General features: G+C 40.5%; 1 protein-coding gene across 2 annotated transcripts in view; it reads left to right on the forward strand.

Moving 5' to 3' along the window:
• Positions 1-16,771, forward strand: part of LOC146368056 (zinc finger E-box-binding homeobox 1-like) — a 76,709-nt gene extending 59,938 nt beyond the window's left edge. For both annotated transcript variants that reach the window (XM_084913605.1, XM_084913606.1), the window contains exons 3-8: positions 3,131-3,283; positions 4,199-4,401; positions 4,782-4,908; positions 6,206-8,001; positions 10,274-10,451; positions 13,415-16,771. In XM_084913605.1, coding sequence (XP_084769731.1) covers positions 3,131-3,283; positions 4,199-4,401; positions 4,782-4,908; positions 6,206-8,001; positions 10,274-10,451; positions 13,415-14,121 — 3,164 coding nt within the window. In that variant the 3' untranslated portion in view covers positions 14,122-16,771. The remainder of the gene's footprint in view (positions 1-3,130; positions 3,284-4,198; positions 4,402-4,781; positions 4,909-6,205; positions 8,002-10,273; positions 10,452-13,414) is intronic.
• Positions 16,772-17,951: the final 1,180 nt, after the last annotated feature.

The following is a 17,951-nucleotide window of genomic DNA, read 5'->3' on the forward strand; positions in this document are numbered from 1 at the left end:
GTTCTGTGATTGCAGATCCTGCTGACTACACACACACACAGCTGCACCTGTCCCTGACACGGCTCAGCAGGAAGAGGCGTGGCCTTTCCTGCTGATTCTGCCTGCATTTAAAATACTTGAGCACCATGACAACACTGGTCACAGTTTCACCTCACTGCTTTCTCTTATCAGTGTTTTTATACTCAGAAAGTGAAGTAAGCGCTCTGCCTAAGTTCCTCTTCTACACTTGTTATGATATTTGCACTTAGCACAGCATCCGATCTGATCAAGGGAAGAGTGGCAAAACTCTTTGTCTCAGACGGATGAAATCCTGCTTAGAGCAATATGCACACAAAAAATGCTGTAACTGCAAAAAATCAAGAATAAAACCCTGACTGAGCTCTAAAATAAAGAAAATCACTGTATACTGTGGAGTATATACTATGCATCCATTTATCAGTGCACTGCTCAAAGGAATATTCAGCCACACACATTCATGCATTTGTATCTTGCCTAAAGTTATTCTACATGTTGACTGTAGAAGTCAGGAATCAAACAACTGGCTATTTAAATGAGTAGATAATCTGCTTATTATGCATGCCTTAACATTAGACTCACTTTCACCACTCTACCAGTTTTACAGAGGAGTTTGGTGTACTTAAACAAGTAAATCAGATGGGGCTGGGGGTTAGTGGAAAAATAAATCATGCCATCAGTATTATCTCAGATTGGTGTTGAGACTTCAATTACTTAACGGGGACCTTGTGTTATAAACAGGCGGTGCAGTGTTTCTTCTGCAGTCTGAAGTGTTATCTGCATGGCTGTCTAGTTTAACTGTATGCTGTGAATGATCGTGGATGGAAAAAATAAGACGAGTGTTGGAAAATGTGTCACAGTCTTCGCATACTCAAGAAAAAAAAGGCAAAAAAAAAAAATAGGAATGAGGAAGCCTTTGATCCTAAACTGATTTCTTCAATTAAGTGGCTTGGCCTTCTTTGCCATTTCTTTGATGGTGCTCTGCAAACATTTGAAGTAACAGGTAACAGCAAATTATTACTTCCATTCAGGTCACCATCTTTTCAAAATGCATTTGATATAAAATTGCATGCAGTGCCTTTTTGAAGCACTTGTAGATGCCAAGTTTGCCTGAGAATATATACATTGCTGTCTGTTTTGTTCCATGTCGGCTACTTAAAGTTAATTTGAATAGAGGAGTGTGTTTGGTTTAATGAGAGGGAGTGTTTGGGTAGAGGACAGACTGTCAGTGTGGTGACACTGTTACGTCCCTGACTCATTTCCCTCTGAAGTGCCACGTTTGAATCACGCCCAGGGCTGTAATTATTCTTTGTAATGCTCATTATGGTTGCAGGGAAACATACTGTCTGTGTCTGTGCAGCAAACCAGCTGTTCCAAGTGAACTCAAACATCGCTAACAGTTCAGCTGCTGCAGCCACATAAGCTGGCTGTAGCTATAGATGATTAAAGATGTATGAATATTAGCAGGTATGCGGGAAGCAAGGGTTTCTGTTTTTAATATTGTCCTAAGTAACATGACAGCACAGCATCACAGTACAGTTTGGTCTGTCTAATATTTGGCTCCAAATTCATTTTTAAAAGTTCAGTATAATACGGTATGATTTTATTTAATCTTAGCGAACAGTATGTGCTGGGACTTTGTAGTTGAGTGTTAATTCGAATTACTTCAAGTGTGTTTAGTTTATTTTTCCAATATTTAAATATGATAACATTTACAGAGGTTCATGCTGTATGTTTGGTCAGCATTACAGTCGCGTGGCTCAGTTTTTCACTGGTCTGCATACTCACGTCAGAGCTTTCTAATTATGTCCTTACTGCTTCTATATTAATTAGGAGGGTAAGAAGCTATCAAGTGCTTCTAATCAAATGCTCTTGATTAACGGATCATCAGCAAGTGTGACCGCCTGGATACAAGCAGATGTTTTAGCAGTTTGCTGGTCTGAAGCAAATTCATGCCAATGTCAAGATGCAAATAAACAGCAAAAAGCCCAAGAGCTATGTCGCAGACATTGACATTTACCATGCTAACTGAGGTCTGCAAAGTTCTTGACTGTACGGTTAGAGAAACATGAATGTGTATGGTTTTTTTGGAGGTTTGCCAAGAGAAAGCCATCCCCTTCTCGTTTATGTTTGCAAAGTTGCATGTGAACAGACCACTCCTGGAACAGTGTCCTTTGGATATACAAGCCCAAGATGGAGATATTTGGCCTGAATGTACAGTGCCACATTGATGAAAGTCAAACACAGCATATCAGCACAAACATCTCATACCAACTGTCAAACACAGTGGTGGAGGGGTGATAATTTAGGGTGGTTTTACAGCCACGGGACTTCGGCCCCAGCAGTCATTGAGTCAACTCTGTGTACCAAAGAATTCTAGAGCCAAATGTGAGGCCATCTGTCCAGCAGCTAAAGCTTGGATGAAACTGGGTCATGTAACAGGATGATCTTATGTACACTACATCATAATGGCTGAAAAAGAAAAGAATCAAGGGACTCAAAACTCAACCTGAATGATGTAGCAGGAACTTATGAGACCTGTGCATAAACAAATGCCCACAAACCTCAAATAACTGAAGGAATGTTGTAAATAAGAGTGGGCCCAAATTCCTCCACAATGACGGGAGAGACTGATAAAGTCATACAATAAATGATCCCTTCAAGTTACTGCTGCTAAAACAAGTGTTGAATACATGGGGTCTCCATAGTTTTCCACAACATTGTAGCTAAAACTTCCCAAATTCAGAATCTTCTGATTTTAGGGATCTCTGAACATTGTTAGCAGAACTAGTCCAGGTTTCTTTAAGGGTAATTTTTCGGCAGCTATGCCATTTTTAAATTGCCCAACAAATGTTTTTTGAGAATACAAAGTGCACAACGGGATAGCTCAAGTGATGAGCCTGTTGTCAAATCATTTACAAGTTATATGGCGCCCTCTAGTGGTGGTAGTTCAAGCATTAGCTCATAGAAGGGATTCCTCACAGAGAAAATAAGTTGTTTAAAATGATTTAAACGCAAAGTCATTCAGTCTGTCTGTATCTGTAGTGCTGTCCGTGGTGGATAATTGGGCTCTTTGTGTACAGCAACACTAACCGTTGTGCATTTGTGTTTTTAGTGAAGGAGGAGTGTGCATCAGAGGAAGAAGAGGAGGTGGAGAAGGATGCTCTAGTGGAGGAGATTCTCCAGCAGGGAGACACAGCCATCATCTATCCTGAAGCCCCCGAGGACGAGCAGAGTCCGACAGAGACGGGAGGAGCCGATGAAAACGGTAACACGCCGACATCACATATTATACTGAATGTCATGATGCAGATGCTCAGCATTCTGGAGTTCATAGCATGCTATACTCAGCTTAGTACTCACCTCAGAAGTGAGCAGTAAATAAGTGCGATTGTGAATTGTTTGAAAAGCTGACAGGTAAACTAGTTGTTGGGGTGGATAACAAATGGCTGTATTTTCAGAGCTTTTATTTCACACACTGAAAATCTCAGAACACATTTTCTTGATAATGGACCTCTGAGGTTATAATAAAAGATAAAATCAGAAAAGTGAGATATTGTCACACAAATCTGCCATTTACAGTTGAGACACTAAGGTTCAAACTCCAAAGTATAACCACTAAACTCAAGTGTTGAGTGCTCCACTCGCAGCTGGTGAAGTTGAGGATAAAGTTGAGATAGCACAGGTCAAAGAACATTACTTACTTGGAGGAAGCTCTGAATGTTCTGGAGCATGACAAAGGCATAAATGCTGAAATAATAACAGTAGCTGGCTTGTTATAGCTTTAAGGAAGATTTAAGGGCAAAGACAATAGTAAAACTTATACAGTCTAGAGAGGTTTTATGAAGGGCAAGTTATTCTCAGGCCTTCATACAGAGAGTGGGGAAACTATGTTGTTTATATCCAAAATATTTAGTTTATGTGTTGGACTTAACACAAAAAATGTTTGGGAAAACCAGAGGTAGATGCACAGGAATGTCACTTTTTCCCTCCATCCAGCTGGCTAGTTACTGTATGGAGAGTTGTGGATGCTGGAGAGCAAAGTTAAGGAAATGAGCTAACCAACATCAGAAAGGAATAGGAGGAGGAGGAGCTGTTTGACTGTCCGACATGCTCTTCATATGAAGTTTAAGAAAAAAAAATCATCATTATCATCCACGTTTCCCTTTTGCTTCCACCACAGGAACACCCGATTCTTTTTCCCAGTTGCACACTTGCCCCTACTGCTCCCGGGGCTACAAACGCAACGCCTCATTGAAGGAACACATCAAGTATCGCCACGAGACCAGTGAGGATAACTACAGCTGCTCGCACTGCAGCTACACCTTTACCTATCGCTCGCAGCTGGAGAGGCACATGAGCCACCACAGGGGCTCCAGAGAGCAGGTAACACCTCTTAGCATGAGAACCGAAGACGCAATGCGCCAAACTAAGAGCGAAATCAGGTCTGATACGTGAAACTGTTACCCAGACTCAAATCTCTGCCTCAGGATCACTAGGATGAACATTTTGTCATGTTGTTCAACTTTAATTCACTGATATTTCTTTTTCGGTTTTAAAATTTTGTGCACTTTGATTTATTATGCATGAGATTCGGTCTGTTATGTAAGCAAAAACACGTCCCCAGTGCTCCTTTCAAACCTTCGAGCTACAGTTTTCAAAAATGTTAAAGCTTTCACACAGAATTGCTATGAAATATTCATCTGATATTAAAAGAACTGAACGACACAGAAAAATAATAGAGACATTCTTCTTTTCTGACTCAGCGTCACGTTTCGCAGTCAACAGGAGGATCAGTAGGAACAGGTGGAACTCGCAAGTTCAAGTGCACCGAGTGTTCCAAGGCCTTCAAATACAAACACCACCTGAAGGAGCACCTGCGCATTCACAGCGGTGAGCTGCTGCACACATGCACAGTCTGCTACAACCTGTGTAGCTGTTCCAAACTGCAGGCCTCTAATCATCGAACATTTGTCTGCAATTACTGCATTTACAACTGACTAATAATTTTCATTAAATGTACACATTAACCGACTGAAAATTTTAGGTTGTTTTTTTCGTTCGTGTATTTAATTGGCACTGTGTATGTTAATGGACACCAGATTTCAGGTGTTCCATTAAAGCTGGTTAATATAGAGCATTTCCTTAGTGCACTTGGTAAGCTATGTCAATAACATAAGGCCTGGATGCCAGAATTGGCTCAGAATGGGCTGCTGGATGGCTTTGGAAAATATGTAGGAGGACAAACAAGTTTTACAGCTTTCCCTGCTGATAAAGTTCCCCCACAGCCATATATACTACAAAGAAATATTTAAGTAAGAGTTAAACAGTTAAATTACAGAAAAGTTTAGTTAAAAAAAGACCATTTTCATCAATCAACCAAATCTTTATGTTTTATAAATACAGGACAGCCTGGGCAGTGAACTTCATTGTGTAGAAAAACTGAGAAGTGGTGTTAAAATTGCACTTCTTTATCTTATATTAGGATATCTCAGGGGTTACATTTGTAGTTAAACGTCTTTACATTGACAGAAAGTGATGTTTCACTCGTCCGGCCCACTTAAGATCAGAGTGGGCTGTGTGTGGGCCTCGATGAGTTTGGCATCCCTGCTGTAGACACACTAATGCAGTTTGTCCAAATATGACATCATGAGGCCTCTAGTACAAAATTGGTCAGTACATTTTTTTTAATAAAGTCTCATAAAAGTGCTTGTTTTGTCAGTCGGGGGCTTTAAAGTTTTTTTGGATCTGTGCTGCTGTTTAAATTCTTTTTTTTTACCCCATCCCTGTTTCTTCAAAAGGGAACATAGGAATGTGTTTTGATGAATTGATCTAGTTAAATGAAGGTTGCACTGACCTACTGCATCATCTTTTGCTACAGATTGGTAATGGATATCCGCTCCAGTTGCCATACCAAAGGAAGTTTAAATGCCCTGCTTTCCTTAAAGAAGGAAGTTAATACCCTTTACATATAACAAGTATTTTTAAACGGTTTTATGGCTGGAGTGACCAAACTCTGTTTTTCTGCTGTAATGAATCAATTTGTCAATTCTGTAAGTTGGTCTCAGTATCAAATCCCAACACTTTTCAAAATAAGTTACTAAAAATTTTGAATTGTTTTTGGTTTTCATGTTTCGAATCTTCTCTTTGAAAGTTTTGTCATTTCTCTCTCGCTCTCTGATACTTTTAGGTGAGAAACCATACGAATGCTCAAACTGCAAGAAGCGGTTCTCCCACTCAGGCTCCTACAGCTCCCACATCAGTAGCAAAAAGTGTGTGGGTGCTACACCCCCCAACGGTGTTGCTCGAACATCGATTAAGTCCCCCCCAGCCCCTGCACAGACGAGACCTGTTGTGATCGCTCCAGCTCGTGTGGTTCTTAAAGACAAGACTGAAAGCAAACCCCTCCAGGAGCAGCTGCCTGTCACCCAGATCAAATCAGAACCTGTGGAAATTGAGTGCAAGCCTGTGACGGCGGCACCGGCAACTTCAGCCGGCAGTAACGGCGTGGTGAACGGAGGAACAGCACAGCCGACTGTGGTCCCAGCTGCAACCCTGCCTCAGGGTGTGGCTATGGTTGTACCAACAGTAGGTCTGATGTCGCCCATCAGTATCAATCTTAATGACTTGCAGAATGTGCTCAAGGTGGCGATGGATGGAAATGTGCTCAGGCAGGTGCTGGGTTCAGCCAATGGGGTGGTGACGCAGGGAAAGCAGGGAATTGTGGTCCAACAGCCGCAGCAACAGATCATCAGCCTTCCTGCCTTCGTGGATCACGATGGTACCACGAAGATCATCATCAACTACAGCATTAGCCCTGCTGCTGCCACAACTGCCACCGCCCAGCCTACACCGCTTGTTGTCAAAAATAACCCTACTCTGCCTCCCACTATCACGACTGTGGCCGCTGCAGCTCCCACTCCAACCACAACAACTAAACCCCAAACCCAAGAGGCGGCCGACCTTACGATTATCAAGAAAGAACCGGAAACAGTCCCCATCGCAGATGTGGAGAAGGAGGCATCCACGCAGATAGAAAAGGCAACCGATAAAACTTCAGAAGCAGCTCAGAAGCCAAAGCCCAACAGCACCAGTACATGTTTACTTTGCGATGACTGTCCTGACAATCTGGAGGCGCTGCATCTCCTCCAGCATCGCAAAGCAGCCAATGGAGAGGCCGTCGACTCTGCTGCTTTGGACCCGTCTTTCGCCGCCTTGCTAAACGAGGCAGGGGTGACCCTGGAGGAGCCGCCTGTCGTCGATCTCCTCTCACTTCTTAAGACCTACTTTGCCTCCAACGCCAATCCCAGTGATGAGGAGCTGACAAAGATCTCAGAGTCTGTCAGTATCCCAGTGGATGTGGTTAGAAAGTGGTTTATCAAGATGAACTCGGGGAAAAGTGTGAGCAAGCGCCACAATGATGCAACCGCAGTTTCTAAAGACACTGAAGCCACAAATTCCAGCTCAGAGGTCACTGTGAATCAGAATGAAAAGGAAGAAGAAGACAATACAATCAAGGAGGTATCCAACAAAGCCTCGTCAGACTCTCGCAGCGCCTCCCCATCAGACTCTGAATCACTTAACAACGAGGACCTTGTCATCGTTAAAAGTGAGCCAGAAGACCCGGAAGCTTCTGACTCCCAGGCGGAACCTCTGGACCTCTCTCTTCCTAAACAGATCGCAACAGAATCGGAAAACAAAATGACTACACCTCCCGCCAAGCAGCAAGAACAGCCTCTGAACCTGACCTGCTTAAGGAAGGAGGAGCTCGAGGGTCGAACCATCTATGTGACCACACCTCAGACCGGAAGACCTGTTAACATCGTCACTGCCGCACAGCTTCCTACCTTAGTTGCCATCGCTGGTCAGGGCTGCCTCAACACCACCACGAAGCGCACCATCCTCATCCCCCAGCTCACGTATACCTACGCCACTACAGCTGGCAATGCCACTGGAGCAAAGACTGTTGTTCTCAATGGTCATAAGGTTAGTAATGCAAAACAGTTACTTCTTATATCTTTTTTATTTATACAATGTGATTATTTTTTCTTATTATAAAGGTTTTATATCTTTTATTTGATCACTGTGTGATCACCAGTCACCAGGAACTAGCAACTCAAAAAAGATGCTGTAGATAATTTTTCTTACGCATTATCATCCAGTTTGAATGGATTTGAATTAATTTGCTTGTGCTGAATAACTGAGAAAGAACTGAAACTTTTCAAGTCACATTATGAAAGTACTTTGAGAGCGAGACATAGCTGCTTGTGTAGTCTGTCATCCAACATCAGAATAAATGGGAAGCTGATCATTGCGGCGAGTGATAACCATGTTATATGTAAAAAAAGTTAGCAAGAAGTTTCTAATTAGAGCTCTGTTTGATTCCCTAAAGTGAATGGTTGTCATGCACACCTACTTTGAAGTACTGAAGCAAAGAGTATGTGTCTATTTGTACCGAGACAAATTCAGTACCTGGAGAGTCGACTATACATAAGTCTTAATTACAAAAAACCCCAAAAAACACTGAAGTGGAAGAGGTATAAAAACCTTGTTGTTGCAGCTTGCAGTTTTTATTGGTTAGTTAGTTCTTGAAATTTCTATACGACTTTCCCAGAGTCTAACTTGACACTGCACTATTTGTTTTATGTAACTAAAATTTTCCCCTTTAACTGGAAATTTTAAAAAAGGAGAAAATCCTCACTTTTGACCAGTCCAGAATTGATTATTGCAATGACTATTTCTTTTTTTTAATCAAGTTTCTTTGCAGGGAGTGAGGGTTGTTTCCTTTTACACTGAAACAAACTACTTACAAACTAAGCATCTATAGATTACTGGAAAGACTAACATGCTACCTTTAGGTGCATTTTGCTGTGGAAAGTACCAGAGTTAACCCAAATTAAAAAGCATCCTGTTAGTGTCAGTCCTTCAACACAAAAAAACTGAAGAAATGTGCGTCAAGAGAAATAGAAAATTCCAAAAGCCTGAGACATGCTGAGTTCAGCAGTCAAAGTGAGAATCGGTAGTCAAGCCACAAGGCAGTCATAAAAGTCTGCAAGAAGCCATTATATGCTATATAAGAAACAGCAACAAACATTAGTTACTTGGAGCCAGTCAGAGTCAGCATGTACCAGACATCGTTAGCATTGCGGTTGCCACTTACGATGACCTGAAGTCATTATTTTACCAGTAATGACTCATTAGTTTTTAGGTAATTCTCTGATTCCATTAACTTGAACTGTTCCTATCTACTTCACCAATACCATTAGCTCAGTTTCAATCGATGACAGTAGCCCCGTGAACTCATTAAACATTTCAATAACATCCTGTCCACATTACATGTGATGACTTTGTAGAACACCCAAACTGCCTTTGAGTAATACGATATCCTCAAACCAAATTTACTTAAACATGAAACCTCGTGTCTGTGGAGCTGCTGATAGAAACCATCTGGACAGTGCACCGCAGCATGAATTTCATCAGTAGATGTGGGTTGAACTATCCAGTTCAGTTCAGTTTTATTTATATAGCACCAAATCACAACAGCAGTCGCTTCAAGGCACTTTATTTTGTAAGGTAAAGACGCTTATATAATAGAGAGAAAATGTCCAAAATCAAACTACCCCCTGTGAGTGAGCACATGGCAACAGTGGAGGGGATAAACTCCCGTTTAAGAGGAAAAATCTCCAACAGAACCACGCTCAGGGCCAAGCAGCCATTGACTTAAATTAGCAAAGGGGAGACTTAGCAGCTCAGTTAATCCAGCGCATCCATATCTTTAAACCTTAATGATTATCCAGATGATTGAGTTAGGGGGGACGAGTTCTTATGAAGGGAAAAACTATCCAAAAAGCTCAAATACGAGGCTGTTATATGTGCAGGGCTGTAAACATGCATTTTAAATGTGAGTCTTATGGTATCGACTTGCTTTTGTAGCCAGCCTATAGTGTCACCTAGAGGATTTTTTATGTTTGCACTCGGGTCTTAGCTTCACATTTCCACCCATGATTGTTGCTGCTTAATTCTCAGTAAGTTAGAGTATTCACACTAGGAGAATTATCTACCTCTAAAGTGAAGAGCTTCACTGCAGGCTCTCAGGAAAACATTTTCAAGAACAACTCAGTCAAAGAATGAGCTCTTCACATACCTGTCACACAATATTTATGGTGAAACTAGCTTTCCTGAAGGGTAGGATGGGAGAGTAAATAATGATAAATAATAATAATGTGACTCCTACATACTTTAATTCTGTTTACAACAGGAGAAGCGTTTGGAGAGCAGCTCCGAGGGTGTTTCCACAGTGGAGGAGCAGAACGACTCAGATTCAGCCGTGGCGATGAAGAAGCGGCGGCTAGAAAATGGCGTCTACCCCTGTGATCTTTGTTCCAAGGTCTTCCAGAAGGGCAGCTCCCTGCTCAGGCACAAATATGAACACACAGGTACGTCTTGTTTAAGTGAATTTTTCAGCTTTAGTCTATTAAGCAGGATTTCTGTTACTTCTCAAAAGAGTTCTACTTTTGAAGGCTGTGTTTTTACGTGTGACATCATCCCTCGTTAACTACGCTGTACTCTGAGACTTTTATGGGACACCTGGCCTGTAAATGTCCCAGTTGTCATCAGTGCTTATAGACACGTAACTCGTGCGGTGAATTAAAAAGGATATTTTCCTAGTAGCTCCAGGTAGCATCATATTGGCAGTGGTTTTATTCAAATCTGTTAGCGGTTATCTTTACACTGCACTACTGTGTTTTGGTTCAGCCTTGACATCATCCACTTTAAAAAAACAAAGGAAAGAAAAGAGAAAGAAAGAAAACATCCTTACCCTTCAAATTGGCCCTACTCTTATAACATATGAGCTTTGTTGGTGAGATTTTCTTTTGGCAGGGGATGTTAAAACTATTAAATGCTATACTCTAAAGACACTTTAAAGTCTGTTTCATAAAAGCCTGTGATAATGTGTGGCTTTGATCATTTTGTGTAAGTTTTAATGAGTATGGGTATGTCAGCAATTACTTTTCCAGGTGCTGAGAGTTCTGAATACTTAAAACAAACATTGGCTCCCAAGCTTTTTTTGCTTGTTAACAATTTAAACTTCTGATTCCCTGATTTGAGCAAATTAAAAATATATATATATTTGTGTAATTCTCCCAATGGATACAATCCATTGGGAGAATTACACAAATATATATATATTAACAATTAACTATGAAAAAATAACCTGATACTTCCATTCTCCCAATGGATACAATCCATTGGGAGAATGGAAGTATCAGGTTATTTTTTCATAGTTAATTGTTTTGCCTTTAGGCGTTTTGTTGTATTTCCAAAATGTTTTTGCTACAACAAACTCCAACTGATATTTAGTATAATATGGCTCCCAATGAAGAAATGCTAGAAATATTCACATTTTTGGAACTGGCGCTAGTAAATCTTAAAGTTAAACATTCAGTTGTTTGGGAAATAAAGCAGCAGTTTCTGTCTGTTTTTAATTTAAAGGTACAATGCATATAATTAACATGAGCCCTTAGGTTCATCATGTAAATTAACTAGATTTAGTCATGCAAGTTAATCTTTATCTGTAGTGCATCTGGAGATTGATGGCAGTGACAGCCGCTGCCAGCAGCTGTCTGCTTCCCTCACTGCAGAGTACCTTTAATGCATCTGGGTTTGTGTTAAAGAGACCTGTGATTTGGCTGCAGTAAACCTCAGATTTGAATTGTTCAAACCTGCTTATGTTTATTTGAATGAACACGCAAGCTTGACTGATGGCAGGGCATGCTTGCTGTCATTGCCTTCAAGAACCCATGAAGATCATAATGGCAAAGGCAAGTTTATTTATACAGGGAGTGCAGAATTATTAGGCAAGTTGTATTTTTGAGGAATAATTTTATTATTGAACAACAACCATGTTCTCAATGAACCCAAAAAACTCATTAATATCAAAGCTGAATGTTTTTGGAAGTAGTTTTTAGTTTGTTTTTAGTTTTAGCTATTTTAGGGGGATATCTGTGTGTGCAGGTGACTATTACTGTGCATAATTATTAGGCAACTTAACAAAAAACAAATATATACCCATTTCAATTATTTATTTTTACCAGTGAAACCAATATAACATCTCCACATTCACAAATATACATTTCTGACATTCAAAAACAAAACAAAAACAAATCAGCGACCAATATAGCCACCTTTCTTTGCAAGGACACTCAAAAGCCTGCCATCCATGGATTCTGTCAGTGTTTTGATCTGTTCACCATCAACATTGCGTGCAGCAGCAACCACAGCCTCCCAGACACTGTTCAGAGAGGTGTACTGGTTTCCCTCCTTGTAAATCTCACATTTGATGATGGACCACAGGTTCTCAATGGGGTCCAAATCAGGTGAACAAGGAGGCCATGTCATTAGTTTTTCTTCTTTTATACCCTTTCTTGCCAGCCACGCTGTGGAGTACTTGGACGCGTGTGATGGAGCATTGTCCTGCATGAAAATCATGTTTTTCTTGAAGGATGCAGACTTCTTCCTGTACCACTGCTTGAAGAAGGTGTCTTCCAGAAACTGGCAGTAGGACTGGGAGTTGAGCTTGACTCCATCCTCAACCCGAAAAGGCCCCACAAGCTCATCTTTGATGATACCAGCCCAAACCAGTACTCCACCTCCACCTTGCTGGCGTCTGAGTCGGACTGGAGCTCTCTGCCCTTTACCAATCCAGCCACGGGCCCATCCATCTGGCCCATCAAGACTCACTCTCATTTCATCAGTCCATAAAACCTTAGAAAAATCAGTCTTGAGATATTTCTTGGCCCAGTCTTGACGTTTCAGCTTGTGTGTCTTGTTCAGTGGTGGTCGTCTTTCAGCCTTTCTTACCTTGGCCATGTCTCTGAGTATTGCACACCTTGTGCTTTTGGGCACTCCAGTGATGTTGCAGCTCTGAAATATGGCCAAACTGGTGGCAAGTGGCATCTTGGCAGCTGCACGCTTGACTTTTCTCAGTTCATGGGCAGTTATTTTGCGCCTTGGTTTTTCCACATGCCTAATAATTATGCACACCTGATATAGGGTGTTGATGTCATTAGACCACACCCCTTCTCATTACAGAGATGCACATCACCTAATATGCTTAATTGGTAGTAGGCTTTCGAGCCTATACAGCTTGGAGTAAGACAACATGCATGAAGAGGATGATGTGGACAAAATACTCATTTGCCTAATAATTCTGCACTCCCTGTATAGTGCATTTCATTACAAGTATAAAAGCGTGCCACAGGCAGTGAAACAATAATAATAAAACAAATCAAACCAAAATAAGGAATACTTGCTTTGAATATTTTTTCTATACTCTGTTACACTTAATGCAGGCAAAGAAGCACAGTTCCTCTCTAACTCGCTCTGGTTTCATCTGCAGGAAAACGACCCCACGAGTGCAACGTCTGCAAGAAGGCTTTCAAACACAAACACCACCTGATCGAACACTCGAGGCTGCACTCCGGTGAGAAACCTTACCAGTGCGACAAGTGTGGGAAGCGTTTCTCTCACTCAGGCTCGTACTCCCAGCACATGAATCACCGCTACTCCTATTGCAAGAAGGACGGGCCAAATTCGGGCTCCGGCTCGGGGCCACCCAGGGATCAGTCAGAGCTCGGCAGCCCAAGCGCCAGGCTGCAGTCAGACAGCCGGACCACGACCCCGCCCTCCCAAATGGACTCAGACGAGAGGGAGAGTGACGAAGAGGAAGACGAGGCCATCTGCATGGACGACATACGGGTGGTGCAGGTGGACGACGGCGAGTGCGAGATCTACGAGGGTAACTTTGACGACGATGAGGAGGAGGAAGAGGGAGAGGAATTAGCAGAGGAAGAGGTGACAGCAGAAGAAGAAGAGACTGAAAAAGAGAAGGAGCAGGAGGAGTTTGCCTGTGACGTAGTAGAAGTGGAGCTGGGAGATGACCACGTGGAGGACGCCGAGATGGAGGAAAGAACCGAAGAAAAGGATGAATCAGCAAGTGTGGATGCAGAGAAAGCGGCAGACTGTGAAGTCAATACAGACAGCAGCATAAGGGACGGGACAGAAAACACCGAAACAACAGAGGAAGCGGTGACAGACACCAAATGAAGGAAGAAAATTCTTCGGGACAGTTTGAGTGTGTCGGTCATTGAAGTCGGGTAATCTTAGACAAAAACCGCATCTTGCCATCAGAAGAAAGTCACGGCAGTTGCCTGATCTTAACGGTCCACTACTGTGTACAAAAACCCAGGTGTGCCTGAACTTGAAAAAAGAAAAAAAGAAATAGAAAAAAAGAAAAAACGTGACTTTTTCTTTGTGAAAATGAAATATCAGTGTTTAAAATTGTTTATAGAAGTACAGATTTTAAAGTAGAACTCACCCATCAACTCATTAGACTTGTTACTGACACATCCCAGGTTGCTTTGTTTTGTTTCTTTTCATTCAATCAGTGTTAACTAATCGTGTTCTTGTTTGAAAACCTTTTAACCTTTAAAGATGAGAAAGATTTCTATACCTTTTTATTGCCAATGAAGTTTCCTAAAATCAGTATTTTATTGAGTTCTACGAACAAAAACCTCTGCACTACAGTATTCCTGGTTTACCTATGGATACATGCCTCATGCATTGTATGCCCTTCAGTGTTATATATGTACACTAGCTAGCGAAATGTTGTTTGTGTTAGTGTTACTCTTTGCTAGCTAGCATTACTGTTGATTTCAGTTTGACTGTTAGCCTTAAGGAAAACAAAGTATTCTTGGGGAGGGTTGGGGGGTGGGATGGGGAGTCCGGGATGAGAATGCGGCTTCTGTACGCCATAACCAAATTTGTCCTATCAGGGAAGGCAGAGTCACAACCTCAAAGCCAGCATGGCGCGCCTTTGTTTTGCTGCTCAGCACTGCCCGAACGGGTGGAGTCTCCAGGTGAAGACATAAAAGCAGACTCCGACCTCGTGGCTCGGCTGTGGATCCAAAACAGACGCGCCTGTTCTTACCAAGCTTCTCCTTATTTTGGTTGACTTTAGTTCTCAGCGAGTGTTTCAGTATTATCGGCTTATATATGAAGTCAAACTGTACGTGAAGGATCGGGGCTTTTTTTCCTGCTCCACCCCAATGCCTCCAGCCTTATGCAAGACCTGTGTGCTGTTAAAAGTGCCATTGAACAGTGTTATTATTTTTTTTTCCTCACACATGTAGCCAGTATTATGTCCCTCTGTTACTTACACAGGAGCCATGTTGACTAATGTTTGTTGACTTGCACAGAACAGCAGATTTGTCACAGCAACAAAGAAGGACACTTGAGAAACAGTATTTGGGCTGTTTTGTCTGTAAAAAGACAGACCCCATGTCCAAATAGCCCATTTGGGGGTTACGTCTTGTTTTATTTTATCTGCCAAACTAAAAGCTAGAATTATTTAGTTTACAATGATTGTTTTTCAAAAAGACAAGTTAAAGCCAGAGAATGTTTAGCACTTTTCTATCAGTAAATTAAATCTACAGGCATGTCTAAAAGTTCTGCTTTTGTTCCTGGTACTTAAAATTGCATATTTGCTCTTGACTAAAACTTTTTTGTTATGAATTACTAACTCATCAGTATCCAATGGCTGCAGCTTGTAGGTCCAAAGTCTGAGGTTTAGAGCAGTGTTTTTAAAATGCCTTCTAATGTGAGATAATCAGTTTCCAACTTTCGAACTGCATAAATCCAAATTTTTAAGAACCCCTCAACACTCAAACTCAGTAATGTGCCTCACCAGGTCGGCTCAGGAAGAGATAAACCAGACCAAACCCACAAAAGTTTAAAGTATAAAACAATGATAGAGAGACTCAGTAAGTTAGTCTCACTTGTGCACTTATTATTTTCAGATGATGATTAAAAGAAACAAATTCATTGTGGCAAGCTGTCCCGCACTTGAGGTAACAAGCGTTAGTGAATGTGGTCTCTGTTGAAGAGTTTTGCTTTGGTTTTACCAGACAGTGTTTATAGTATTAATCTGTTTTACTTTTTTTGTTTTAAAAGTATGTCCTCTGTATGTTTTTGTCAACAATGGCAGTATTAGAACCCTTTTCACAGATTAAAAAAATATACCTGTTTAGTTTTTAGAAGACTTTTTTATATTTATGTGTCTTATTTTTATATTTTCTTTTATGGTTATTTATTACACATTGTAGTGTACATTACTGTAGTTTGAATTGATACAATAATATATTTTAGTATGAAAAATAATCTCGAGACAAACAAAAAAAAAATCCCAAAATGTGGTTCTGGGAAATGAAGTTTGTTTTAACAAAAAATGAAAAAAAGAAAGACATTAAAGGAAAAAAAACCTAAAAATATAAAACATGTATTCTGTAAACTTGACTTCTGTTTTAAGCTAAAAAGAAAAAAAAAAAAAAAAACAGGAATGAAGTGACAAATAGAAACTGTTACATGTGCATCCGCTCTTTGCGTCGTTATAAAGCTACTGAATTCTAAAACTTTTTAAAAGCATGAGTCGTCGCCGTTTAAATGAAGGATCTTGTTATGAAGACGTTACTCCTCCCCTTTTTAAATTTTTTTTTTATTTTGAAGCCAAATTTCCAACGTCCCGTCACCCTGTTTTCCGTTCTGTGCCAACTTGTTCCATTGTACTGTTGAAGGCTGCATATTGTTTGTCCTCTCCGCACCCTTTGTAAATCCACTGTCTTTTTGTATTGTTTTTATTTTAGGTTTGCTCCATTTCTATGACTCCCCATCACAATAAAATGTAAGACAGCAATTCAAACTGACTGGATTGTTTTGTTAGTCATCTGATGGAAATTTTCTGTAAGGTCTTTTCCTCAGAAGGTTTCGAGTAACACCGGAGGTCTTTCCATCTATAAATATATCAAAAAAAGAAAAAAAAATGCAAAGTGCAAATATTTATATGAATATTTATATAAATATATGAATATAAGTCGTGTGTTTATCAAGCAGCTACTCAGATGATCTGAACAGTAAAAGAGACAACAGACTTCCCTCATAATGATGAAAAAGAAAACTTTTTTTTTCATGTACATTAAAAGGTGAGAATTTAATATTTCAGTATATCAGTGTTATTCAAACTCACGTGGAGCCCTTACAACAAGGATGTCAAACTCATTTTAATGTCTGGAGACTTTACAAACCAAGATTTTTTATTTTTTTTGTAGAATATGAATCAAAATGAGGGACTGAACACATAAGCTCAGCAGAAAAGTCTGCTGAAGCATTAAGATAAGACAAGAAAGCCCTTTTCCCATAGACTTAGATTGAACGGAAATGTTTTTTGCAGCCACATCTATCGCCATCTGCTGGCCTTCAGATGGAGGATGCAGGTTCAAGGCTTCTGACCTGGAAGCTTCATCCATATTGTAATACTGTATAGTAGAAGCACAAAATCATGCCTGATATATTTTGAGGAATGATATGAGTGGGAAAAGTCCAAAAATGACACTCCATTACTTTATGTATGCAAGAGGACTTAAAGCTACTTAAATCTTCTTTTACACGCATGTTATCAATCCACATCAGAGTTTATAGTTCAGCTGCAAGAACTCAATCAACTCATTACAGACTCAGGTATCTAACGACTTGATAGACAGTAAAATGCTGAGCATACGAATAATCTTGGAGTAAAGAAGACATTCAGAATTTATTCACATATCTCTGTAATCAATCACATGTAACTGGGATAATAATTAAGCCACTTATACAAGTGTGGATGCTTTAAACTTCACTGTCATCTAACCTAAAAGTGGTAGTAGAAGACATCCTGTAACTTTTGAATTGAGCTATCTGCAAAGAGATGTTTTAATGTATAACGTATGTAAAACAAAAAAAGTAATGTAATAGTTTTTGGCACCGATTCAAAACAGAGTAAAATACTAAAAATGAGGGAGTTTTTTCTGTTTTGTTTGGATATCCTAAATCTAAATGAAGACGTA

The sequence above is a fragment of the Perissodus microlepis genome, chromosome 18 (genome assembly GCF_051167445.1).
Source record: "Perissodus microlepis isolate ML-2025 ecotype Zambia chromosome 18, ASM5116744v1, whole genome shotgun sequence".
NCBI classification, from domain to species: Eukaryota; Metazoa; Chordata; class Actinopteri; order Cichliformes; family Cichlidae; genus Perissodus; species Perissodus microlepis.